This window comes from Vanellus vanellus (genome assembly GCF_965231255.1).
Source record: "Vanellus vanellus genome assembly, chromosome: 2".
NCBI lineage: Eukaryota > Metazoa > Chordata > Aves > Charadriiformes > Charadriidae > Vanellus > Vanellus vanellus.
In genome coordinates, this window is record NC_138906.1 from 58,574,741 (window position 1) to 58,602,554 (window position 27,814).

Here is a 27,814-nt window from a genome sequence, read left to right on the forward strand (position 1 = left end):
AAGTTTGTTTAAGTCACAAGGTCTACACGGGCTCCTGAGCAGCTTGCTGTCACTTGGATGACTTAGCCTTGGTAACGGTATGTTAACATGTTCTTGACTTACAGCAATACAAGATAATTCAACTTGCTTTAACCTACAGCAAAAGACAGTCAAAATTTATCTGGTTTGAGAGTACAGCCACACCAGCTACTGCCTCTCACCCAACTTGCAGCAACCTGTCAAGTTCTGCCCATTTGATCATAAGTCTCAGCCCTTGATTTTTTGGTGACTTACTACTTCTTACACCTCCTACAAACACCAAGTTTCCCATCATTAAATTATTTACTTAACACCCTGCCCAGTTTTTCTCAGTGCTAGGTTTTTAGTTTGGCAACACTTGTGTTTATTCGGTCCTGACAATGTGAACTATTGAGGAAATCACAGCAGCAGCCAGTTTGTGGTATAATGTTTTGCAGCCGAGAGTAGTGCCTACATGCTGCTAGGGAAAAGTTGTATTAACTCTCACTCTGAGATCTTATTTTTTACATTCACAAGCGTTTCTGTAGTGAATCTACAGCTTCTGTTGGCACGTGAGTAGAAAATGGAATACAACAAGTTGCTGATTCTTATTCAAATTATGCTCAGTTTGCTGCTAGAAAGTCTGGTTTATGTTACCACAGCAAATTACAGGATGTCCGTAACCTTTATGTTCTCAATTTGGATAGATATCCTTGCACTGAGTAAGCCAGAAGGAGCTTGTGTTAGAATTTACGAGCGGAAGAATAATCCAGTAGAGAATGTGAAAGGATGTTTTCTCCTTCTTTATTGACACAATTTTGTTAAACAGAAAAGAAAACTTTAAAAGCTAGACAAAAAATATTAATCTTGTGGAATGCAGGAGGATATCTACTGTGCTCTTAGGCAAATGCTACCCCAGCTTTCAAGAAATGTGTTATTTCAGCGTTAGGAGGGTGACAATTACAGGCACTGCGTATTTGCATCTGACTTACTCCCATGTCATCATCATGAAATGATGAAATGTGTACCTTACAGCTCATAGTTATAGCACACTTGGAGTCCAGTGAACAATGTTAGCAGTTCTTGAACAAATATTTTCTCCTCCAGAAACTCTTGCAATTGTCCTGCAACTGTTTCGGTCCTCTCAAACACTTTTAGAGCATGATGCAAAGCCCAGAGAAATGAATAGTAAAATACTTTCAACATCCCAGTTAGTTACACCTGAAAAACTGTTATATACAAAAAAGTTGTGCCAGCATGTGCTGGAATGAAAATTTAAAATAATATCTTTTAATTTCATTTTTTTTACTGAAAGGGCAGGGATTGAAAGCTAATTTCATAATATTTTCTGTATGTATATCTCCATCGGCTCTCCAGCAGACGGTGGAACCCAATTCATAGTGGTTACTTTTAAATAGCAGGGGCTTAGAGTGTACAGCTACTGGTTTATGAAATATGAAGGCACCTATTTTCCCCTTCTTTTTGACATGTATTGCAGTTATTTATGACTAACATACGCTGTGAGTTGAGCTTCCCACAATGGTATTGTTCTGCAACTTTGCCAACCGAGCTAAAATGTTTCTTTATATCATGCCATCAGTCTTTTGGTCTTTTTTTCTAGTGTGACACATTTCTGTTTTGAGGGGAAAAAAGGTAAGAAAAGAAATTATTTTTATTTCTTCTTGTTTGCGGTTTTCTTGTCAGTACCAGAAATGGTACAAAAGACTGTGCAAAGCTACAGGAGGTAGGTGTCAGACACCATAGAGATCTGGTATTAATTCTTTTTTCTTCCTTTTCTTTATGACAGAAGGAGGAATTTTAGGGTTTTGTGTTAGTTCAAAAATCTACCTATCCCTCAAGGCCTGTTTAAGATGTGAGCTGATGGATAACCTGCAATGATAAAAAAAAAATGATCAAGGCAATGCTTCCACTGTATATAAACATTTGCTACTGACCTTGATAGGTATGTGTAGGTAAAGTTAATCTTGGGTGTAACAAAAGCATGTCATCTTGCCTATTGATAAAGACTACCATGCCGCAGGACGTTCCTTTGGCAGTGAGCAGGCTCTGAAAAGCAGTTATTTCTCTGTTTCTCTGCAGATTAGCGGATACAAACACAATGAGAAGGGAAGCACAGAATTGTTCTCAGGTGCCACTCCTGCTGCTGCAACTCATTGTGCCTTGTCTCTCCAAAACTTTGTTAGGAGCAATTATATCTTTTGAAGTAGGTGGCTAGAGAAACCGCGCTCCCTAAAGGTTCCCCGAAGATTCACCATCTGTCAAAAGTGAGCCATTCTGCCACCTTTATAATTAGCATTTACTGGTACCTCACACCTACGTTCTCACACCTACTGTAACATACTGTTCTTGAGAATAAGCGTATTGCCACACTCTTATGCCGACTCTTCTTCTACGGCATTGCTATTATGTATCGTTATTAACCAAGACAAAACGCAAATGTTTACTCTCGGAAAAAATCGTAATGACATCCCAGAGGAGCACATGAGTAAACACATTTCATTGTTGCTTTTTTCCAACCAGGTCGCTGCAAGAGTTTTCAGAAAGTCCGGTTATGTCAAGATGCAACAGTCTCAGCTCTTCCCACTCGCTCACTGGTGCACCCCAGAGGTTAGTTATTTCCATGTATTTCCAGCTAGGAATACAAGGAATTAGCCCATTTAGAGATCAACAAACGTGAGTAAAACTTTGAATAAGCAGTTGAAGGTCTTAGTTTGTAAAAGGCATCTCCTCATTTATTTTAACAAGACCAGAATGACCATTTTAATAACAAATGTCTGATCTCAACTGCATTTTGTACCAGTAAAAAAAGAAACCTACCTGAAACTGCAGTGGGCTTTCAATCCACTGGAAGGTAAAAGGCTGTGAGGCCTCATGGCAGCTGTAGCATGCCTTGTCCGTATTGCGTCTAGAGAGAAGTGAGCCTGCAGAGCTGTCAACCTACACCTTTTATTAATGTTCCTTTTGCTAAGCTATCGAGATCCCATGCCACCAAATTCCTCGGAGGGGGGGGAGGGGGGGAGGAACGTGTGTGTTAATCTCTTAGCAATGTGAACAATAATGACTACTTTCACTTAAGCAGTAGTCTCCACAAGTGGGGAGAAGAAGGGAAGAGAATTATTTAACAAAAACAAGACCATATGATAGTGACTGCAAGGGAAAAGCAATACCAAGATACCAAGACAGTGGTGTAAATAATCCTGATGTTTTCATCACAGCATCACTGAATGGCTGGCACTCTGGGAAAAGGATCCGGTGGAAATACTTCTTGATTTGGGGTTTGGTACAGAAGAACCTGATGTCTGCACTAAAATCCCTCCTCGGTTCCTCAGTGGTGCTTCTGTAGCAAAAGGGATCAACATCCGAGTGTTTTTGGAAGCTCAGAAGCAGCGGATGGACACTGAGAGACCAAACTTATATGGTAAGGAGAGACATTTTGAGAAGACGACTAATTTTAGCCAGGAAGTAAAATAAATAGCAGTGGGGACTGAGAAGATAGGGAAGAGGAGGCTTACAAAACAAAATGCATGAAAAAGGGACATACATTCAGGAGATAGCGAAGATCCTCATGTACACCATTGTGGCAATGATACTTCCTAATATGACTGAAATACAGTCCTCAGCTGTGGACTGATTTATGTGCTTTATGATTTACCAGCTTATGGCATTTTAAAACATAACTGCCCATCCCCTCACTGTAAGACCTACCCCACTACCAGAGATTGCCAACGGTGTCGCAGAGGCTGCATCATTGAACATGGGTCCATTGCCCCAGCCACTTCACCAGCACCACGTACCCACCATCATTGGTGGTGTAAGCCAATAAACAGGATTTTAAATTCAACCAGGCCAGATGTGGGCTCGCATTCCCTTTTCCCTTTTGTGAAAGCAGGACTCCTTTCACAGGGAAATGTGGCGAGCAGACGATAAGGTCTTAACTTCCCAAGACTAGAGCTGCCAGAGCTTGTGCATCTGACACAAAAATCCCTAAATAAAGCCTAACAGTTTTGTGGTTCAAATATGCCCTAGGATGTAGATGAGGATTGTATTTTAAGTACAATGAAATCACAGCATTTAGGGCACACAGTCTTGATTTTTATTTTTAGATGGTTTTAGTTCTCATGTTGTGTATTTTGCAGTTGAGAAATGCATACAAGGTCCTTACCCTAAAGATATATCTGCATTAAAATAGCATTGTTAATTCGCTGGTATATCACCCATCTGAAAAGTCCAATTTGGACATCGTTTCCCCTCATGTTTGCTGCACAGGATAGCCAGATGGCTCCTGAAATCTTTTGTTTACTTAAGATGCTCAGTGAAGCAGGATCTCTCACATAGCCCGTGTATTCCCATTTAGAATTACACCAAGGAAGAAGTATGGACGGAATGAGAATTGAAACAGAAATGTCAGAGCATTGTGAAAAATGTGTTTTTTTCCCTCTCTCTTTTTTTATAGCAAGCCCTGTGCACACATTTCAATATTTACAGCAAACTGACACATCAAACAGGTTTCTCAGCTCTCACTTTCTTTCTCTCTCTGTAACGCTTCTGAGAGGGAGAGAGGGATCGGAGATAATCAGTATGAGTGGATGGTGGATGGAGACCTCAGGGAAGAAGGTAGAGAACCAGAAGGGAGTGAAAGAAGAGAAAGAGCCTCTGAGGGAAGGAGATTGCACAGTGAAGGCAGGCAGTGGTAAGCCAAGGTGTGAATTTAATGACTCGTCCTGCAGTCATCCTCAATGGGAGAACTCTTAGTACATGTTAATGGCTTATCTGTACGGGGGAGTTGCTGAGAAGTAAGATAAGATTTGAATTTCTGGTTTTGGTGGGTGTGATGTCCATCAAAACATATTATCTTGCTTTTGACAGTTTGGGAGGGGGTTTTCACACCATCTGCTTAGACCTCCTAAGTATGTGCCAGGGCTGGGAATGTTTAATCGAGAGAGGTGGGATTCATCCTTCAGAGATACTTACCTCTTCTCTTTTTACTGACTACATGTTTCCATATAAGCGATGATTAACCTCAGCCTGGTTCATTGCACCAAATTATAGGCATTTAGCTGAAGCACAGCCTCAAGGAGCTTAATCACTGTAGAGCCTTTTTATCTCCATAGCAAGTGGAGAGAGTCAGGCAACGTCTGCAGGTGATCATCCAGCCACCACTTAAAGCACCTCTCAGAAGCAGCTAGTCTGTCTAGGTGACCATGTGGGTAATCTTGCACAAGTACCTTCCCACAGCTGGTGTTCCAGGAGAGGACTTACAGTTAAAAAGGGTTGTATCAGGTTTAGCGTACAAAGGCCTGAGGAATATATTCAGATAGCATTTGTTTGCAAACTGTTTTTTTCCAATCTCGCCAACCTTAGGTTGTCTAATTATTTTGCAGTGAGGTATAGCAAGAAGGCAGAGTGGCAAATTCATGTTTATTAGATTTTAAAATGGATTGCCCTTCCAGAGTGGGAGCTAATCTATCTACCTTCAGTATTAATTCTGCACCTAAATTTTCAGGCATCTGACGAGCCATCTCTTCTAAAGCAGAAACCGACATTCCCTGTAATGGCAATGAGGAGAATAGGTGTTTTTGAAGGCCTCCAGAAGAAGGCCCAGAAAAGGACCCTTATCTGTAAATTAAGTAGAAGATTCAGGTCTAGTGATGTTCCACAGCATTTACCTCTCCATGAACAATTTAGGGAACTCCAGACTCCTTACTGTCAGAGGACTGTTTCACCAGGGCATTGAAATGAAAGCGCCAAAAGGAGGCAGACCATGTGCTACCTCTAGAGATTTCAAAACTGTATTGAACCACTGTTCCCAGAGACCTGCTGGATGAATTCAGTTATTTTCACCCTGGTTGGTTTATTATCACTGAACCATTTCAATACAAATACAATCTGAATCCCTCTCATTTGTCTCTAGCCATGGAAAAGGAAGAAGTTGTTTAATCTGAGTCAGTAAATGCCTGAGAGATTACCTCATTGTCAGTTTACTTTCTCCTATTCCCTGAATCAGCAGAGAAAGTTAATTGATTTAGTACAACATGTGTTATCCCGAGAAAGTAAGAGATAAGGAGAAAGATTATAGGTACAATATGGAAGACAAGAAACCTGGAGAAAAAAAGGAGAGGGAGGTGAGAGAGACCAAGGACTTCCATAGCAGAGTGATGCCTCTCCACTTTCATATTTCATTGATTTCCTAGCGCAGACCTTCTCTGTTTCTGTCTGGCTATTCCCTGACTGTGGTGAATATAGTTTTCTAGGCCTCCTTCACTGCTGATTAGACCTTTTACATTCCATGTGGATTGTTATAGAGTTAGTTATTAATTGTCCCCTCACGTAGTGCTGTTTCCCCAGTATTGTCAGAGGGAGTTTTCAAAAGATTCCGTTCGTAAAAATAAGGTGTATTTTCAAAAATGTCGGTCACCCTTTCAGTTTCTCAGATGGATCCAAAAGAAAAGCTTACCCCCCATCATTAGCCAGTGGTGAAAATTTTACTGACCTCATTAGAAGTGATATTTGACTTTCTAACTAAAGAAATAAAGTCACCTGAAAATTAGAAATTATGTTAAGTGAAAAGCAATTATATTTCTGAATATGTTGATCCCAAAATTCTCTGAAAACTTCAAGTTTCTGAACATCTTAGTTCAGAAAAGTTGGAATGTTTCAATCTGATGCTTAATAATAATAAAAAAACACCACCATGTTTTAGTACCACCTATCCATACTGTCAGATCTAAACCTTCTGGGGTCTGTGTTTTTGTTTCTGGGGATTTATCATCACTCCATTTCTGTCTGTCTCAGCTGCTGCACGCCCCTCACTGGAGCTGTAGTTCAAGTCTCCCTCTCCTCTGCAAGATGAGTGTATTAGGTAGACACCATTTCACGTAGTACGTAGTTGTCTTGTGACCACCACAGGTCAGCTAGGATAGAGGTGCACACATCCTTGGAGATATATATCACCCAGTAAATCTACCCCTAGAAGACAAATAAAATGTAAATTGCTAAATACCTTCTCTGAAGTACAGCTTCAATTCAAGCAAAGGCAGCATTGCCAAGACTCAAGATAAATCAATCTAAAAAAAGGAAAATATTTTAATATATGACAAAGTAGACAATGCTGAATTTTTGTCTTTACTTTTCCTGAGAAAGACTGAGCAATTTCAGATATCTCAATTTTTCCCACTGAAATTTTTGATTTTTTTCCAAATTCTGCCACTTGCTGTGAAAAAAAAAAATTGTTGCTGGCTCTGGGTAAGTTCTGCGTTTCTTCATTCTACTGTGGGCATGCTGAAGACTTTCCAAATCTTTCATGTAGATAACTATGTCAGCCTATGTAATACCGGATTTAAGGAAGGAGGAATAAAACTGTGGGCTTCCCCTCCTAAATTACAAAACGATTGATCATAAAGTCATTAGAAGCCCCGTAAAAATACAGATTCTGTTGAAGACTCCTTGATCTTGTGTACAGTCCAGGCATTTGCTGTTTCAGCTGAAGTTTCCAGTGAAAGTGAATCCCTGTTTATGTCTTTTAATATCTCATCTGTGCTACAGATTTAGACTATTTTGCAACAGGCTGCAGGGACTAAGGAGATCTTATCAGCCTCTTGCCTATTTGAGACACGATCCTTGGGGGGCACCCTTAGAAACTGAAGGGACTGCTTGCCTGGAGAGAAATAGTCCATGAAGCAAGGCTGTCCCTGACATAATTTCTTCACGACCTGTGTATTTATTACATTGCACATGAGTAAGGGGATTTTTTATGTTGTTCATTTATCATTTCTCTTGTTTGATTTGTTCTTTAGGGGTCCCAAGCCCTTTGAAATAACTTACAAAAGCTAAGCAGTGTGTAAAAACTATTTCAAATTGCAGTAAGTTTGGTTCTGGTTCAAAACAAAAGAAGGATTGGACCGCTGTGCTACTGTCAGTCAAAGGACATTAACACTTGTCATTTTTATGGCCTGACGTAGTGCGAGCCAGATGAAATACTGAGGATAAAATGTGCTTTACGTGGAGAGGATGTGGTAGCACAGTGGATGTACAAAACCAAAAATTATTTACTCTGACATCCCAAACTTATGCAAAGGGAAACTATACAACACTGTGTAATGTGTGTACTGATAGATCAAGTAACTCCTTTAAACATCAGGTGAAACCTTTGACCATGTCTTAAAACGTGGCAGCAATGGCAACGTTTTCCTCCAGTGTTAAAAATCAGGCAATGTCTGGGGCGAAGAAAAAAAGGAATATTCTTGAGATATAGTAACTATCAGGAAATACATGTCACGGGCTGGTCCTCAATGCAAAAGACCAACTCAGATCCATGTTAAATATCCCCTTGTTGTCTAATTGTGAATGGAGTGGCATGCAGACTGCATGCAGTAAATTTGGCTGCTCTTTAAGAGACACAGCAGCCAAGCAAGTGAGCATTTTGCTGTCTACTGTCCTCAATGAATCTCTCAAGGAAGGAGGAGTCCTGGTGACATATTCGTTGCCTCAGGATAGGTACAGACACAACGTGCAAGCAAATGTGTTGTGTTTCTTTGTATAAATAACTTCATAGTGGTGTAGCGATGGAAATCTCTAGGATCCCTCAGAGAAAACATTATCCGCTTCTCTTTAGATGTTATGCCATGGAAAAAATGACCCAGAAATTACAGGAGGTTAGTACAATGAAAAAAATCTGGGAACCTTTATACAACATCAGCTGTGAGTTTCTGGGGAATAAGTGTTTTGCTCTGTGCTGCTATGAAAATGAGAATATAGCTTCTGTGATCAATTTTTATCAGTTAATGGCTATATGCGTTTTGCAGTTATCCTGGACAGCTGCCAGCTGTAAACATTTGAGATCACATTTTAATAACTTTATTCACATGAATTTTAATAAGTCCTCAAAAATGGCAGCCAAGTCTGGCCCAGCCAACCGGAGAATTTAAGGCTGGATTCTGTAACCTTTAATCACACAGAGGAGCATTCAGCTGCACTTGACCCCACGAATTCAACGTTGCGTAAGTGTTTGTCTCATATAAAGAACTATGCAATGACGTCTGTATGTAGCCTGAATGGATCCTCTGGAAGCAAATGGAAAAATTTAGCCACTTTTGAATGCGGTACTTAGTATGTTTCTTGGCAATGACAAGTTTGAATAATCATTGTACCTTATTATTTCAAATTATAATTTTTAATAACCATGTTGCCTTCCATTCTGCCAAACTTAAGAACGTTTTCGACAGCTGGAAGTACTTGACCATGTAACCAGTGCCCTCTCGTCTTTGCTGACCAATGTCAACACCCAACAGATCAAAGCACAGGACGCCGGCAGGGATGAGACCCGTCTCTTGGGTGCTGCAAAGAGCAAACCTGCAGTCACACGAGCGAAGTGGAAAAGACTCAGTCAGCTCCTGAAAAGGGCTTCTCAGCAGACAACGCTGCTGAAACAGGGCTTGCTGGCACCTGGGGAAGCCAACTTGCCCAGCAGGGAAGAGCAACCCCATCCTTGTGCAGATATTGCCGAGAGGGGGACAGTCCAAGCGGGCTTTTCTGCATGTGTTACACTGGGCTGTCTGACCCAGCAGCAAACCCCAAGAGTCCAAGGCGCCTCGGCATATCCCGCATCCCAGTGCCCACCGACTCCGCTGGGGAAAGCCTGGGCTTCGTCACATCTGGTTGCAAAACAGCCCCACCTTTCTCCTGCGTGTGAGGTGCCTGCCAAAGACAGGTCAAGAAAGGAGCCACCTTCCCTTGTGGCCCACGTGCTCAAAAAAGTGGCCGACCTAAACTGCAAGCTGCCAGAGTCATTTGAAATGGAAGAGGTGAGGTGGATTTTGTGTATTGTGCTAGCAATGTATCTCCACCCATATTTATGGTATAAGTGTGGATTCTTTTTGTTAGGATAGAAGCTGGAGTAAATTGCTTCAACAAACACCATGCAGCAGCATTATGGGAAAAACCAGTAGGATTTACACTACTCATTGGGGTTTTGATTATTTTAAATTGTCTTTGTGTTGGGATACTGTCAAAGAAGTTGGCACTGAAGTTACTGAGGTAGGATTCATTCAACCAGTATGATAGTGTAAGATGCCAAAGTGTTTTATGCAGTGCTAAGTTTTGGGTTTTTTATAGAAGGAAGTTGCAGGAACAGTAATACATATGGTAAAGGATATTTTTACAGATCCAGTCATTAACCAGGGTTGGAGTTTTTTTTCTATCTTTTTTTTTTTTTCCCCAAGCTCATTTTCTGGTGTTGTCTTTCAGAAAGTTGCATCACAAAATTAGCCTTGGTTTTATAGCAGTGTTTGAAATATTTTATCACTGTAAGCTGAGCATCCTAAAACCAGAATAACTCAGAGCAGCAGCTTGTTCTCATATCCAGTTTGCAAAGTCCATGATACTCAGCTATCTGTATGTTTTAGCAGCAGGGGGTTGTCAGAGGGGGTTCAACATGAAGTAGCAGAGACCAGGACCCTTTCTTACATCTAGAGCTGTTGTGTGAACAGCATTTTTTCTGGCCATACTACCGCAGAAAAATGGCAATGGTAGGATACTCTCCAGTCATACAGACTCCACTGGGATGCCAACAGGAATACTCTTCCCTTTCCAGCCATTCTTCAAGAATGAGGAAAAGGAAGGAGTCAAAAAATTAGGCTCTACTGTAAGAATCAAAGAAAGGAGGAGAAATGGAATGGTTAGCAGCCTCCTGAAAATATATGGAGCATGGGAGGGAGGGAGAGAGGGAGGGAAGGAGGAAGGGAAGAGATGGAAAGGAGGGAGCAGCGAATGGCTGGAAAAGTTGGGAGGCTTAACAAATTTTCCAGTTTCTAAAGTATTAGAAAAGGTCCAGTTAAGGTGGTGGCATTATTTTTGAGGGATATTTATCTTTTGAAGTCCTTCCAAAAGTGTATTTTTCTGTGAAAGGTTTGGTGCGGCCTTCGTGTCAGCAGGCCTGACTCAAGAATCAGAGCATGGGCCTGATTATCAGCCCCAGTAGGGGACAGGGTGTCTTTCAGAGATCTCCAGCACAGCAAATTTATAATCCCAAAGCAGTCCATACGTCTTTGTAAAGCATTTAGCATGCTGGACTTGCAGCTCTGTGACTAGAGGCTCACACAAAAATGAGGATAATGACAGAATAGTAAATGCAGATGATTGTAAACTCCCCAGTTTGATGTCTAAGACAGTTTGGTGAATGTTGTATGTTCAGATTAGACAGGGTATATACTGTTTGACTTCTGAGTATTCTCTACCACATCATTAAATTAAGGCTGTAAGAGCTGTGTACTGGCTGAAACCATCAGGCCACCTAAATCATTAGTCTGGCAGTAGCCAGTAGCAGAAGTATGGGGAACAGAATAACAGTCACATATAGAACAATCCTCTTGTATCTTCTAACCTTTGACAATGAGGGGTTTAGAGAACTATTGAGCTACAGACTGTATGGAGGACACACCGAACGTGCATGTTCATGTGTTACTTGTATCTAATAGATCCCCTTTTCTATAAAGTCTTTTTTTGAAGGAGCTTATACAGCATCATGACGTAATGTTCCCCTTGATACTAGGAAAAAGTCAAATGGGTCTTCATTCCTAGAGGAAAAATATTCTGACCTTACATACACTCTTTGGCAAGAATTTGCCTCCATATGGTTATATTTTCTTGAGTGTCTTCTACTAAGTTATATTTTTTTCTAGGGACGTTTCTCTGAGGCTGTTCAAACAAGATTGTTAATGTAGTATGTATTAGGAACCTTTATGTATTGATTACTTTAAGCAAGGCTTGGAAAGGTTCTGAGACTAGAGCCTAGTTTATTACAAGAACAAATATTTTTAAAAGGAAACAACCAAAGAGGAACCATCTGAAAGATTTCATGTTTTCACTTTGCAATGTCCAGAAATCTTTTGGATTTTGTTCCTACCTCCCTCCTCCATAATAAGGCATGCACTCATAATCATTACCATCAATAGTAAATTTTCCTCCTCTCTTCATTTTCTTTTCAGATTCAGAGTTTTGAGGATGAAACTCCATGTGGAAATGCTCCTGACACCACTTTAGGTGAGTGTTCAGAAACAGACAATTTGCCAGTTTTCAAAACACTGTTCCCATGTAGCTGCTTCTAAAGCTTATCCTAACAATATGTTTTCCCTCTCTGCTCCCATCACCTCTGGCATTTGGATGCATTATTCTAGACATGGCAGTCTAGATTATATGACTCAACAAATCATAGGGCTGTGAAATATACTCAGCTTGTCAGGGAGATATGAGTGCACATGAAGAGGGTACCTCACAGCACAGCTTTGAGTGCATGGTGTCCCTGTCTGATGTTTTAAGTAGACCTCTCCACTCTTCCAGGTGACACCAAAGCTTCGCTCCTGCTCGATGAATTATTTGCCAGACTCAGACAACCCCTTATCCGCCAACTCTCAGATCCCTAGGAGAGCAGTCAGCTAGGAGACTGGAGACAACGGCTCTGCAGCCACTCTGTACACAACTCAACCAGGACCGTGCAACCAGAACAGTCTGGTGGCAGCATGGCCTCTACCCCATCATCTGAGTCTCCTGTATCACATAGGCTGTCATCACATGAGCTGACATAGTATTGAATCATGTGTTAGAAAATAAGTTATGTGAGGAGTCTATGAAAGGATTAAAAGCAAAGCTGTTAGACCAGATGTTATGCTGTCATTTGGGGCAATCTGAGTTTGGATCCTGAGAAGCGTTTGCTGGCAGGGGTGGTGGTATTGGAGAAACGGCTGTTCAGCCTTCAGAGCAGGGAGCGCTTGGCCTTGCTCTCTCATGACCCTTTCCAACCAGTGCTTAGAGCAGGACTGGCAGTTGTTTGTGGGTTTGTTTGTTTGTTCGTTTTTAAATGGGACAGAAATTTAATGTGAAAGAACTAACAAGTAGCAAGAAGCGCAGATAGCAAGGGACAAAGATGAAAGTTTGGTGAGCCCTCACCTTTTGAGGACAGCTGGATTTGCAGGTGTGAAATCGTGAGCCTGTTGAAGGCAGTGACATAAGTACCACTGGCTTCAGTGAGGCCAGTGTTGTCATCAAAGTGTCTGGGTTTTTCTTGGTAAATGCTAGACATGAGTAAAGGCAATGGAGTATAGGATTCATTCCTCAGTCCTGGAGGGTTTATTTTTGTTTTCAAATTATCTGTAAGCATACCTTTGCTATTTTGCTGGGGTGTTTTTAAGCGCGTAATAGATTGCGTACCTATGGCATTCAGCTGCTCTTGCCGCATCTTCTGGCAGGGTTGTATGTGTCAACACGTGACTCCAGTGACTTTTCAGGCCTAATGTCAGGTCCTTGTTGCTATTCAGACTCTATGATTTGTCCTCTGAGTTACATGAGGTTTCGTTGATTTTGTTTTCTGATGGATGTCTTGATCTTCATGAACAAAGACGAGGCCCAATACCAGTTGTCCTACTCATAGCAGTATCTATACAAAGAATAGCAATTCCTCAGGATTGGTGCAGTGAAAAACACCATTTGGACAAACATTCAGTGAGAAATTAAAAAAAGAGAATGTGGACATAGCCCAGTGAGGAAAAAATTCAAAACATCATAACATACCCACAAACGCCTTTTTCCTTTCTTTGTCCACCTCTAAAAAATGACTGTGCTATTTAATGATGAAGGGCATTAGCTAAAGGATTTAGCAGATTGTATAGGTATATCAATCACAATGTAAGGGAAAAAAATAACTGTATGCCCTGAATAATCTTTTAAGACATAGGAATAAGAATTTATTTAGCAGTAATTTAATGACAGAAAACACAGAAAGTAATTATTTGGTTTTAATTCTGGTAAGACTATCATCTAGTTAAGTGATCAATCAAAATCATACAAGTAAACTGCACTTATGTAAGATTTATGCCTTTGCAGCTGCATAATACTATTTTAGAGTTTTGTCTAAACACTGGAATACCTCTCCCTCTTTTTTCTGTGTTGTTTTAGTGTCATTAATGCTTGGCCTAAATTTAAAGTGGAGATTTCCAGCTTTTTTTACAGGCTTCTTTCATATTCTTTCTCTGTTTCCCACTGCTCTTAAATGGCGTACCCCTCCATACCCATGGGAGTTTTATTGCAACTTCAACTTGTTGTGCATCATGGAAACAGTCTAAAAATTGCCAGTTATGAACGTAATATTGTTAGTAGTGACTAATACCTAGCTCTTAAGAAGGTTCCTACCGAATTCAGCAGAATGTGGCTCAGACCCATAAGCAGGGATCCTCAAAGTAGGAGCAAGTAGGAAACTGAGTCTATCAGAAGCCTGCACAAGGAAAACCTCAGCTCCCAGGAGAGCATGCCTGAATTTAGATTTGGCCTCCAAACTCCCTGGGGCACAGGCTGCCTATTTTTCAAGGCTCGTGCAGTGCCTGATACCATAAAGGCCCACTCTCCTTTCGTTGTGGGCTCTGTTGGAAAGGGTGTGAGTGATGATGAAGATGTGAGAGCCTGACATGTCCCCGCTGAAAGAGGAGCTCGCCTGAGCAGGAAAGTGCGGGGTGGCCACTGTGAGAAGAAATAGAGATAGATAGGAACAGACTACTTTGCCTAGATGGAGCATATTAGAGACGGGTGACTTATGGAAGTACTCGTCCCAGTGGTATTGTCCCTTGGCTCTGTAGCCTGGCCTCAATTTTAGTCCAATTGCTTAATTTTCTACACTCCCCATGAAAGCCAATTCCCTGGCTGCTGTGTGTCTTCTTTATATTTCTCCATAATGTAGGTTCTGGCTGTTTAACTGCAGTAGGCTTTATGATAAGGCTTTTTTTCCCTCTCTCTTGGCAGAATGCTGAGACTTAATTTTAAAAGACGCTCAAACCCCCCAAACATCCCTGAATGACTTACAGGGAAAGCAGAGGGTTTGCTAGCTCTGTTTTAAAAAATATTACAATCTTTTTTATTAGGCAATTTTATCATTGTTATAAATAAGTAATTGTACTGGGGAGAAGGGATAATCCTTATTTAATTAAATTCATCTATACTCCCAGGTTGGCAGCAACCAGACATATGTGAGACTAATACCCACAGCCTGCCTGTATGCATGTGCAATTAAAAATTCACTCTACAGTAGCACTGGCAGTTTAGTGTTGCTTTTGGCATTTACAAATTCTTTTATTTTGTGACTTTTTTTTTACCATACACATATGCTGGAGCAGATGTTGCTTATTTGTTGTTTATTCAAATCTGTAGGCTCTGGCAGCTAACTCCATTGTTCTGTAATGAAGCTTTATTCACTGTCCTGTATTAGGACCCAGCAAATGCATGACAGGCAGAGTTAGCTCTCAGCAGGAACTACAGTTATTGTCCTTACTTATTGGCTGTTTATATTCTAAAGCTCACAGTTGAGAAAGCTGGCTGGGCAGGGTAAGGGGCTGGGGATGCTGTGTGCAGAGGAAAATTGCTTGACTCCACTCACTGTATCTTTGCCCTGATGAGGTGCAGGCTTGCATGTAAACTCATCTGTTGCAGGGATTTCATATTCAGCATTTGAAAAATAGAGCTGTTTACCTTCCCCCTCCACCCCCTCTTCAGCCTTGTTCTCCCCCCTCCCCCCCCCCGTTCCTTCCTTTTTCAATTAGCCTTTGTAAAGCACTGGGTTTAACTAAAGGATGTTTCGATGTTGCTCACCCCCGTTAACTCAGCACGTGCCTGAAAATTCATTAGCAGACATGTCTATTAGGGAGGCATCGGAAGTCGGTGCTCATTGTAGTCACCCGCTCCCCCTTGCTCCTTATTTACTTCCCTCTCCCTCTGTGGGGCGGCCACGCAGCCAAAAGGCAGGAATTCCGGCACGGTGCTGACCCAAGCGGACATACTGCTCCCGGGCGTTCGAGTGCCAGCAGAAAGGCATTAGCCTGCTGGAAAAGCCCTTGGTAGCCCAAGAGGCAATCAATCAGGGAAGTAACCACCTCCATCTGGCTCCCTGTGACATGGTAGCTCGCTACCGAAGCGCTTGTGATTCATCTTGTCCCAACGAGTGGTGCCAGGGATCGCATACACCCAGTTTTTGCGGCAGCTGGGAACGTCCTAGCTTCCCCGCATGCTGAGCTAACACATTAGCTCCTGTGACTTATCAAGTAGCAATTCTTTCAATTATCACACCTTCACTCCTCCTACTCACCAACTCCTCTGGTGGTTTGGCACCATGGGAATATTCGCAGAATGCAATTGGTATTTCTTTTAGTTGACTGAGTGCCAAGAACGTGAATCCTGTTTATTATCCATTATCCATTGTAATGTCTGCTTCCAATTGAAGGAGCAACGTCTTCCAAAGTGCAAGAAGAAAACACGCATGCTTCAAAAAGTACAGAATTTTCCAGGTACCTTTCTCTATTTTCAGCATGAAGAAAAGAACAGCTATTTAGCATTTATTTGCTGTAGTGCCTACACCACAGTTTTTCTTCACGTATAACACAGACTAAGTTTTAAGTTCAGATTAAAGGGAAGGGAAAGACAAAGAGACAGCCAAAGGGAAGAATTACTAAACCTGCAATGAAAATCAGGAGCTGAACTTAAAAATGTCCGATACCTGCTCTTGTGTTAATACTGCCTGACGTTTATGTTAAACTTTGGCATTGGTTAATGATCACATACAGTCTCCAAATATGAGTTCTCTCTTCATAAAACGTGATAGATAATATATCCATAATAGATAGATCCCTCTTCACAACAGTTTTCTCTTCTGCAAGTGACCTGGCACAAAGGAGACCTCTGCCGTCTTTAGCTGCTTTGGGTTGCCTCCATTTGTATCATGATGCCTCAGCCCGTATTTTTCCCTTCTTCTGCACATGAGCCATGTAAAGGCCTTCTTGCTCTTTCCAGTTACTGACATAAGGGGCCTGTAAGTGAGAATAAGAGGAATCTGTACCATTTTAATGCATTTTGTAGCCTGAAGAAGTCTGGGAGCAAAGTCCTACCCAGAAAGAAGCAGAAACTGCCAGGAAAGAGAGACAGGAAAAAAAAGCAAAGTGAAAAGTGAAGTTGTGAAATGGTAACTCTTCAAACCTTCCTGCATCTTCTCCCTGTCCCGAAGCATCTTGAGTTGTCTGGTTCCCTCAGAGAAGTCCTCCTAGAAAGGCAATTTACTTCTGCAGCTCTTGAGAATACCCTGACTGCTTCGTTTTGCCACAGTCCTCCTTGAGGTATCTCACACATATGCGTATGCCTAAGTTCAGCAGCGGATGTGAAGCTGGAGACCCAGGAGGTGGTGACGTCACATTCACCAGTACAGAAACTAGATGGGCAGCAAAGAAAGGAAGGCTGGCAGACTTTTGAAATGGCTTCTGGGAGGTTGTGCCACCCATCAGTGGTGTCAGGGAACCCTGTCTGCAGTCCTCAGGTCTAGGCAGCCATCCCAGGAGCTCTGGGGAGTTGTATGATTTTTAGTGAGTACATTCCTAAAAGTCATTGCACATTTATAACATTTTGTTGCACGCATGTGTCATATTTTAGGTCCTCCTGCAGCCGGCTGATTCATCCTAGTGGGAAAGGATATGCACACACAACATACTTAAGGCAGATGGCCCAGTGAAAGTTATAAAACCTGTTGTTGTTTAAATCTTAGGGGGAAAGAAATCATAAAATACCTTGGGTATCTAGGAGGGCAACCAAATACTTTGACAACAAAATACTCAAGAGACATTGGTTTAGATTAACAGTGATAGCCTTTTAAACAAATAAAAACTTCTGAGATGAAATCTAGTTGTGCTAAAGTTGGGCTGAGGTCTTGAAAGGTGTTTTCTAATAATTCCTCCTCTGCCTTTTCTTCCCACGTCCTCAGCAGAGCACAGGAGGATCAGAGCTTTGCCTGTGCAGTCATGGACCTCCATGTTGCTATACTCATTGTTCCAGTCGACAGCCTGACCCTTTGAACCTTGCTGCTAAATTCAAAATCCCAACCCCACGTCCAGCTCAGGCTTCAAGGCAGCTTTGTGAGAATGCACGTACTTTTCCTGATAGCACCACGTGGCTTTGCCATGGCTGCTATGAGAGGGTTGATTCCCCTCACTGTCAGTGACACCTGTGAGAAAGGGACCTGTGAGTGTTTTTATGCTCTGGAAGAACTCTGATTTCTTTATGGATGAGAAATATGATTCCTGTTCCATAGATCTTCTACATACTTGTCAACTACTGACTGATACTTAGCATTTCTCCTCATGAAAATATCACTAGCAAAGAGAGACAGGCTTACTAAGCCTGACGCTCTTAGACCCCCTGAACACAGTTTAATGGCTATTACCATGGAAATAGAGCTATTGTAATTGGCTGTTGACATCTACAAAGTAACACTCAAAAACCAAATACCTGTTCTGGCCTCCCAATTGCTTTGGGCACTGCTGACCAGGCAGAAGTTGCAGGACCTAGCAAAAAAAAAAAAAAAACAGGGGCTTTTCAATCATTTTTTTTTCTCAAAGGTCTCCATAAAGGTTGCTGGAAGCCATCCTCCCTTTTGTGAGGTGCTCTCAGTTGCAGAGAGCCTTACGAGGCTCCCTGCGATGGCTTATTTTTTATTCATTATCTCTGTGCAGCTGCTACTGGGAGAAGTTGTGATGTAACGTGATCTACAGTGTAGGCTGATGACATTCAGCTCTACCTCTCATTTTCATCAGAAGCAGACACAACCATCACCCGTCTCTCCCGACATTTGGCAGCAGCACGAATCTGAATTAATGACAGTTGGCTGAAGCTCAGTTGAAACAAGATGGAAGTGATACTGACTCTCAAGGAAAAGTAGGAGGAGGACCTGGCAAAGTTTGAAGCTGTTTCATCAGCTGAGGGAAGATAAAAGACCATTGTCAAAGTGACTGCAATTTCAGGTTTTGACTAGATTCATCACTACTCCTAACCTCCCAGACTGCAGAAACATCATTTATCACAGAGAACTGCCTACAGTGTTCTCTCTTTTCCTGTCAAATTCAGCTCTTAGATTACTCATTTATACTTTTATCATTTCTAGGGCAGTGTGTTCTTGTGTAGGACAGGCAGGAGACGACGGGAAGCTCTGATGGGAAGGCAGACGCCTTGCCCCCAAGCGTGGCAGTTTGCAGGGGTGCGTCCGCCGCTCTCATCAACAGCGTGGGAGATTCACGACGGTGATCTGTATTACCAAACCTGACATGAACTCTGTTCACAGCTTATTTAAATACTTTCTGTAGCTCCAGCCTTTAATAGAAATGGGCTTTCCAGAGGCATGGACCAAATTGTACCTGGGATATTCTTGAAAGGGGCAAAGGTGGAGATTTCTGGATGGTGAACCTCTGCCACCAATGCCCACAGACGCCAGTTCTGACTCTCTCTAGAGAGGCACAGGGTGGTTCACTAGTGCAGGAAATTACATCCTTTTCAGTGATGTACAGGGTAGAGAACATGCTTCTTCCCTTGCCCATATTCATCTCTGATTTGGGTGGGGAGGAGGGGAAATGAACATTCAAAAAAAAAAAAGAAAATCAGAATGGTTTCTTCTTTTTTTTTTTTTTTTTTAATGAGTAGCTTAACAGAATATTACCAGCTAATTCAGTTCTTCTCCAAAGGTTCCTTCTACACACAAGCTCAGGACAACCTGTAATGTGAAAGAGTGAAAGAGAGAGCCAACCCACCCACCCACCAGCCCCAGGCATTTCACAAAGGAGTATATTTATACCTGCTGTTGCGCCGCTGACTGTAGTGCGCAGCAGATGTACCGAAGCTAGTTTTAAATCAGTAAATATGTGCACCGGCTTTAAAGCATGATAACGCGTAGCGCAGGTCCCAGTGGCTGTCTAGCCACCGCGTCGGGAGCTGACAGCGCACCCTCTCACCCTGCTTTTCAGCCAGGTTTCGCAACCTGGGCAGCGCTCCAGGCTGCTGCGCTCTGCCTGCCGACTGCGCTGTGCCACGAGCGTGCTAGACGTAACCGTACCATACGCTGAATCTTAAGCCGAAAAACTTGGCTGGAACTTGGTGCAAAACTGCTTTTTTCCTCGGGTGTTTTGGAGGAGGGCTGAAGCTGAATGCTCTGACAATAGACGTGGATTTGCTACCTTGCTATTCCTGCAATGCTCTGGGCATTGTGTCTTTAATGCTCCGTGACCTGGTTCCTTCAAGTGCTTATGGCTGATATCTGGAGTGCATCTAGGCCAATGTTCTCCCAGGGGGACGTGGGCACCCAGGGCTCTGCGGGGAGCCGGGCCCTGGGCGAGGAGCGGGAGGTTGCGCCCCTGGAGCTATGCACGTGCCTCCTGCTAACAATGGCTGTGACAGCCAGACCCCATAGACAACTGCGTAAAGAACTGCAGGCTGAACATAGATATGAAGCAAAATATCAGTGGCTGCCACACGACATATGTGCCCACCATTTTCAGACCCCCTGGCCCTGTGTCGCCTCCTCAGGGTGCAGCATACGTGCACTCATGTCCCACGGGAGGTCTTTGCAGTCATTGGGCTGCAGGGCTTTTTCCCCCTCGTTCACCCACACAAAAAGAAAAATATACCCAGTATGCCTCCCAGTATCCTCCGTATGCCAGTGGCACCCAAAGTGATGGGGAGGAGAACATCGCAGGCTGGGTGAGAGCTGGAGGTAGTGGGCTTTGACAAGCAGAAGGTGATAGCTCAGCGGAGTCAGGTTTTGTCCTCCTCGTAAGCTCTTCTGGGCACAGACTGTTGTTTTGTCCCATTCATACACCTACCAGCATGGTGGGGCACAATCAGTAACAGAAATTGCTTTGTGTAGAGCGTTTTTAAAATCTATTTTCACCCAGTCACACTGTGTAAATGATTGACTGGAAATTCCTCTTCAATTCAAAGAGAGCAGGGGATAGACACATTTCATAGCTACGCGTGGTTTTGAATAAGAATAGGAGGTTTTGCTGCATCTGGTGCATTTTTTGGTATATTCTTTGCTTTAAAATAATATAACTATTCTAATAAGACAGTTTATCTCATCTCTGCTACAATGCCATTGAAAAATAAAATTTGCAGGACAGGGGTAAAAACTCTGGTTTGTGCTGGCCTTCAGAAGCGCAATTTGTGGTTTATGTGCTGCTGCCATCTGGTGACTGTTCTCCTGAAATGCAGCACAAAACTGAGAGGCAGCTGTACAGAAAGGGGTCAGCGCTCCAGCCCAGCTCCAGTGACAAACAGTTCTGGACCGATCTCTCTTACCGCAAAGTTGTAGAACTGTGTATTGCATTTGGCTAGAAAAGAAATATAAACTAGGTCTGGCTCACTTCAGCTTGCTTATTCATCGCCATTTCTGCAATGTGGTGAAGGGAAGCAGTGTTACAGAAGTTGTGCAGGAATATATATAAAAAAAAAAAAAGACTAAGAATACACTTTTCCTTTGAGATTTCAGTGGCACTAAATGAAATTTTTACATTCATAGTCAGTAGTCAGTGCAGTGGCTTATGGGGGAGCTACTTCTTAGATTAAGGAAAGACTGTACAGACACTAAAAAAAAAAAAAAAAAAAGGGTTCTTTGTGGCTTATGCAGAATACGTATTTTCAGTGGAGTTTTATTAGCACTTACTGGCCATATTGTGCAGTGTGATACTTAAAAATTGGTGGTGCCTATCCTCTGTGTAGCAGGAGAGGGGAGCATGCTGCAGCAGCTCTCCCATCATAGGAGTTGACCACCTGTAACTGTGCCATGCAGCTGATGTATTCCTCTAGCGCATAGCCACCTCGTCCTGCAACATCATTTTGTGTGATGCCATAGGCAGGGCAGTGTTATTAAGGATAACACAGGGATTTACCAATTTGCAGAGCAGGAGAAGATAGAGTGAAACGTCTAAATGGGAAAGATCCAGTTAACTACCCAAAATGAACCCATTTCTATTTTGAAAGCACTGTTTGAAAATGTATTTTTGAAAGTCCCTTTTTGCTATGTAAGACAGAAATTATTGATTTTTTTTTTTTTGCCTTGTGTTAGAGATTCAGAGCCTTCACATCTTCCACTCTCTAGAGTCGTAGTGCTGAGCAGCTTTGGTGGGCCAAGCACTTTTAGTGTTTGATGCCTGTGTTTGAGAAGAAAAAAAAAAAAAAAAAAAAACATCCAAAATGTAATAAAATATCTATTCAGTTCTGGCACTTCTGTGGATATGGTGTGATTTTCACTCACCCCACCTCTTACTGCATTCGACTACTCTTGGATTCAGTTACTGTTGAATGGATGTGTTTCTTAAGGCCCAATCAGTGAGATATTTGTATGTCCACTTAACTCTGCATGTGGGAATATTACCCATAGATTTAAGCCTGAATTTAGTTTCCCTGCTGAATTTAGCCCAAGTGTTTAAGCTGTAATAAAGTTAATCCCTTGAGAGTTTTTTGTGAGAGAGACTGCAAAATGCCTTTGCTTATCGAGTGAAGTGGAAGTCTTATTCTAAGTCCTTTAGGTTTATTTTTCTTTTACAAAATATCTGACTAAATTGTGGTTTCTGAGCATTATTTAGTCCTGTGTATGTAGCAGATAGTTTTAGAAATATTTATCTGCATCAATGTACAGCAACATTTAAACAGCTACAAAAATATCTGAAATTTGAACAGCATTACTAAGTTGCAATTGGCCATTCCACTTTTGATGCGCAGTCCAGCTTTTAATTTGTGAATTTAAAGGTCAAATTTGCACAAATGCTCTTGCATTCGAAGTTTTTCTGCCTATGCTTCCCTGCATACTCAAACGATGTAGAAAATCAACCATTGACGTACATTCATCAATGTTAATGTGATTCAAAAGGCATGCAAAAAAAAAGTGCTATTATTTACAAGCAGTGCAGTAGCTCTCATGGCATCTTTTGCAGTTTGCAAGTATTCTCCAGGCTGGAAACTAGAAAGAGATTGTGTTATTTGCAGCCAAGTCCACAGAAAACCAGCTGTAGTCTTCAGAGGAACGCAGAACTATACTCCAGCACTTATTTTTTTAACTAATTAGGGAATATTCTTTCATTAATGGTGAACCTAGGAGCCCGATAGTTTCAGAAAGTTCCTGCACCGATGGTTGCTGAAAATGGAAGCCACTTTATCTGCATGCAAATAAGGGGAGAGAAAAAGTCTCTTAATGAAATTGGATTGATCAACTAAAGGCCTGGAAAGCTGTGGGGCCTTTGGGATTTGGAAGGCATGTACTTTCTTACACGATACAAAATGAAGCAGAAACCTGATTAGTGAGTTCCTCTAACCTATTTTTATTTAAAATTCAGGCAGAACAGAAATGGGATGCAGGAGCTAAACTCTCCCAGTTCAATTAGCACAGAAAGGCGAAGAGCCAAGGTTTTCCTCACCAAGGTCTTCAGGGGCAATTCTCAGGTTTCCTCTTTCCAGCATAGCCAGATGTATTCTCTGCACAGGGCCCAGCGTTGTAATTTTTAGTTCATAGTTGAATACTGGTCTGCGTCTCTACTTCTTCTCCAAACATACTTTACCTTTCCTTGGTGTGATGCTCCGCATGTATTTGCTGAATCTCTACAGGTTTGGGTGTCTCCACACACTAGGAGAACTGAGTAGATCTATATGAATAATGGATATTTTGGTTCAGTGGCTGAACCAGATGATCAGGGAAAAATGTGGTGTGGGTAGACTTAAAAGGAAAACATGTTTTGCTTAATGTTCAGGTGATTTAACCCATTTTTTTCATCTTTCTTCTTCAAATTAAAAAATGCAGTTGCTTTCAGAAAAGAAAGAAAGCACATTTGAAAGAGAAAGGTGAGAGCATTTTAAAAATGTCAAAATAAACTATGTAAATTTTGGCCAACTTGTATCCCTCCAAAAGAAAATCTTCCAGTTGCTTGAAGACTCAGTTCGTTTAAACATAAGGAATTGTTGCTGTGAAGAAGTGGCGTCCCACAGCGACGTTGGCCACTGCTGAAAGGGCTTTAGATGCTAGTCCATTCTGAGACAAACCACCACCAGCATCCAGCCTGGACATTTTCGGAAACCTGGTAGATAGAGGAATTTGTCCTAGGAGACCTAGCAAAGACCTGCTTTGGACCCCTGCAAAGAGTCAGTGTCCTGGTAGGAGCTCGGGCTATGGGTCTCCTCACTGGGTATTAGAGCCTGCCAAGAAAATCTGGACTGTTAACCATTGGCAAGCTATTAACATTGCTGAAAATCTCACAAAGAGAGAAACGCTATTCCTCCCCAGGACAGCATCAGGCACGGTCTAATTTGCAGTCTCACTTAATTGCTATTTGGGACACTAAGAGGAAATGAAGTGATAGATTGGCCCACCGCTCACCCAAAACACAGTTTCCCCGGTATGCAAATGCTGCCCGCCATTATGCAAACATTACTTGGCTTTGGTATACCGACATTGAATCAAACTATATTTACATGTGTTGAAAGTGAGCTGCCTCCAACTGAAAAGGCCATCGTGTTTAATCTAGCTTCGGCACAGCCCCTGCCTGCAGTGTGACCTGCCTTCCCAAGGCAGCCCTGCTCCGCCTTTCTCCCGGGAGCGCGTTGTTCAGCTTGAAGTCTTTGTGGAGACACTTTGGCAATCTCTTTATAGCTTTTTACCCCACCTGGAATTGGAGGTCCATATTCATTTTTACTAAGTCTTTTTTTAATTTCAGGCTTCCACTGAAATCGAGGGAATTTTGACTGGCTTTGAATCAGGTGTTACAAAGTCAGAGAAATATCTCATATTTTAAAAATCCTTTATCTTCACCTGCCTACCTTCTACTGGGCCTGGTGTACTGGGTAGGATCTTGCAAGCCAGTGTGGGATGTACTGATTAAATTAGGCATCTGAATGTAGTTGGAAAAGAACTGCAGCTCAGACCCTCAGAGACATCGCTTTGCACTGACTATATGGGGAATTTAAGCCTTTACTCTAAGGAGTATTAGTTCATTATATATCTAATATGTAGGTAGGTGCAAATCAGCTGCCTATCTCAGATGAAGGTGATTACTTGGTCTGAGGACAGGAAATCACAGCAACACGAACAGGTGAACTGCGCTGAACATGGTTCTCCTTCTATTATACTTTTCTACTATTTTATAAGTTTCTATTTTGCTAACATAAAAATTGCAGAAATTGGATTTATGCTCAGAATGGTCATTAGGTCCTATTATATCACCATTTTTAACTACATACATAGACAGCCTTTCAGTGTGGTTTGAGCCTTGATTTATGTACATGCCTTGCCTGCTTAATCCATGAGAGCCATGACAGCAGAGCACACATCACACCTCCTTCCAGACTAAGTCCCAGGAGACACACGGAGGTCTTTCTGTAGGCTAACTGTAGTGATATTAACTTGATCTGCAGACATTTCATCCAGTCTTTAATGTCTCACCTTGTGTCTAAAGATCAGCCCAAAGTCCACCATCATATCTTTTGGGTAGTCCTGTAGCTAGCGCACGAAAACGTGGGTGGGAAGGTTGCGTGGTTGCAATACACAAACGCAATTGACTGTGTTTTTAGAACAGATGCATTGTATTCATCATAACGAATGGGTCAAACCTGGCTACAGCCACCTGGTTTTGACTCGATCAGAAGATGAATTCTCACCACACCACTTATTTTTCCATTAAAAGTTATGGGTTTTTTTCCCTATGTGTAATTTCTGGTAGCGTGACAGCTACTTTGGTATCCTGCATGTCTCAGGAGAAAAACAGGCACCTTAAAACTCTAGGTAGCCTGCTGATAATGTAGTCTTCTAACTGTGCAAACTTTAGAGCTTGAAGGTCAGTTGTTATGATTGGAGGATACAATTGAGTATTTGAGGGTCAAATAATTTGAGGCTCAAACTGGTTGGAACTACAGCAGCTGAAACATTTCAGCTTTTCAAAATTTTCCTAAGTCTTTCTTTCTTCATTTTTATGTATGGAAAACTACAGGCCAGACTGACACACTGGAAGCAACAGCTGGCAAAGATGCAAAGGGTAATTGAAGCAGCTTTAAAAAAAGTTTAGAGAATCTGTAGAGCAGTCTCCCTCAGGGAGAAGCTGAATCATGATGTCGTTTGTGGGAAACTGCAAGGATGAGTTTTGAGACCACCCACAAAACAGGCAATTTTCAGCAACATCACTGCAGATTTTGTAATGTCTGAGATGGGAACCACATATTTCTCTTCCAAAATAGGAAAGTGTGTGACTGATGATGATGACACCAGGAGTGACAATGCAAGTAATTCATTTAAAAACCATAAAATGATATCTGGTTTTGATTTTACAGCTTCTGTCTACAAGTAGATTGTGTGATTTTCATTAATTGATGCCCAAGATACAATTAATGAAGCCCATAGTCTGTTAATGTGTGAAAACATAATTTGTAGGCTTTTTTGTTTTGCATTTTCCAATTCACACAAATGAGAATTAATAACTCAGGTCTCAGAACTGCTAGGTGAATTGTCACATTTTCATGGTTACAACCAGAAGATAAAAGGTCTCAGGATTCAGAAGCCATTATGTATGTAAGGAACAAGAGAGGAAATGTATCCAGATTGTCTCAGTTTCCATCCCTTCTTTCCCCCAGCAGACTCCCTCAGCCTGCTCTCCCAGCTCCACCTCTGTTTTGGTGCCAGCTATCTGAGAATGAGGACATTATCTGAGGATGAAGGTTATCTGAAAGGGCAAGTTATCCAAAGGCTGAGAGGTATCGGGATGTACAGGACAACCGAGGGTTTGCTCTTAATCATTTGTAGTTTTAAAGAGGTTTGGATTTTATTCATAAAATCAGATAGCTAATAGTGTATAATTTAATTGCTAAAGTTGAGGTAAAAATTGATGTAGCCAGATTACGTGGTTGCTAGATTAGAAACCTTGTCTGGAGTAAATCTAGAATATCTTCCTCTTGCCTTTATGTCTTGCCATGCAACTCTACTTCATCTCTGTTTGTTGCTGTGATTTCCCGTCCTCACAACAAAAACCAAAAAAGGTGATACACGGTGCCTCAAAGCAGAGACCAGCTGGTCTAGGGAGAGGCTAGGGCAGCTCCCCTTCGCTGCAGGAGTCACCTGGTTGAAGCCATTGAAACCGTGTAGGTATGAATAACACTTGGTCTGAGCCACTTCTAACAATCAAAAGTCAATATTTTTAGCAAAGAAAAACAAGTGGTTGGCTGCTTTATAGGTTATTTACATTGTGTATGTTGGGTGACTATATCAAAATCTGAAATCTGCAGGTGATGATTACACTGGTGAATAAGTCAAGGCTTTGTAACATCAGCAGTAGCTATCCTGAGCACATTCTGTTATTTTTTCTGGTTGTAGCAATATTGCACATTTCTGGCCAGGATCAAGAACATTTATAGAATTGTACATTTAAAGTGCCCCTGTTTACTTCTATACTCATTTTGGCCTGGTACCGCTTTCTGCTTTTCTTCCTAATTTTTCTTATCCTCTTGTTTTCTGCAGTGGAGGTGATGGTGACAAGAACAAGCAGCTGCCAGTCAGACAGCAGTGGGTTCATGGAGGAGCTGCCAGAACCTGTAGTTTTGCAAGTAAGAAATGAGCAATAGTTGTTGGTAGATCTATGAAAACTCTGTGACCCTGGCACAAGTAACAATAAAAAAAAAAATCATGGAGTCGTGAAAGCTTCATGAAAACAAATTCATCTTCCTAAAAAGCCTCAGAAAGTGAGAAACTTTCTCAGAACTTTGTGCAACTCTTCCAACACACTAATGCAAGCTTTGTGCAAGACATTAGAGAAGAAATGTTACAAGATTCTTTGATTCTTTGCTTCACTTGGTATTTATAGATGTTTAAAGATGTATTTAGAGATGCCTCTGGTCCTGGGGATGCCCAGGGGAAAATAGTGGTGGGCAAACCAGTGTGATAGAACAAGTATAATATTTCAATTCCTCCTCCTTTTTTTTCCCCTTCTTT

General features: G+C 41.8%; 1 protein-coding gene across 1 annotated transcript in view; it reads left to right on the plus strand.

Annotated features, from left to right (window-relative positions):
• The first annotated feature begins 1,701 nt into the window (after positions 1-1,701).
• Positions 1,702-27,814, plus strand: part of ITPRID1 (ITPR interacting domain containing 1) — a 34,320-nt gene continuing 8,207 nt past the window's right edge. Inside the window, exons 1-6 of the mRNA XM_082479571.1 lie at positions 1,702-1,741; positions 2,539-2,625; positions 3,234-3,436; positions 9,226-9,818; positions 12,000-12,054; positions 27,344-27,429. Of these exons, the coding sequence (XP_082335697.1) occupies positions 1,710-1,741; positions 2,539-2,625; positions 3,234-3,436; positions 9,226-9,818; positions 12,000-12,054; positions 27,344-27,429 (1,056 nt within the window). The 5' untranslated portion in view covers positions 1,702-1,709. The remainder of the gene's footprint in view (positions 1,742-2,538; positions 2,626-3,233; positions 3,437-9,225; positions 9,819-11,999; positions 12,055-27,343; positions 27,430-27,814) is intronic.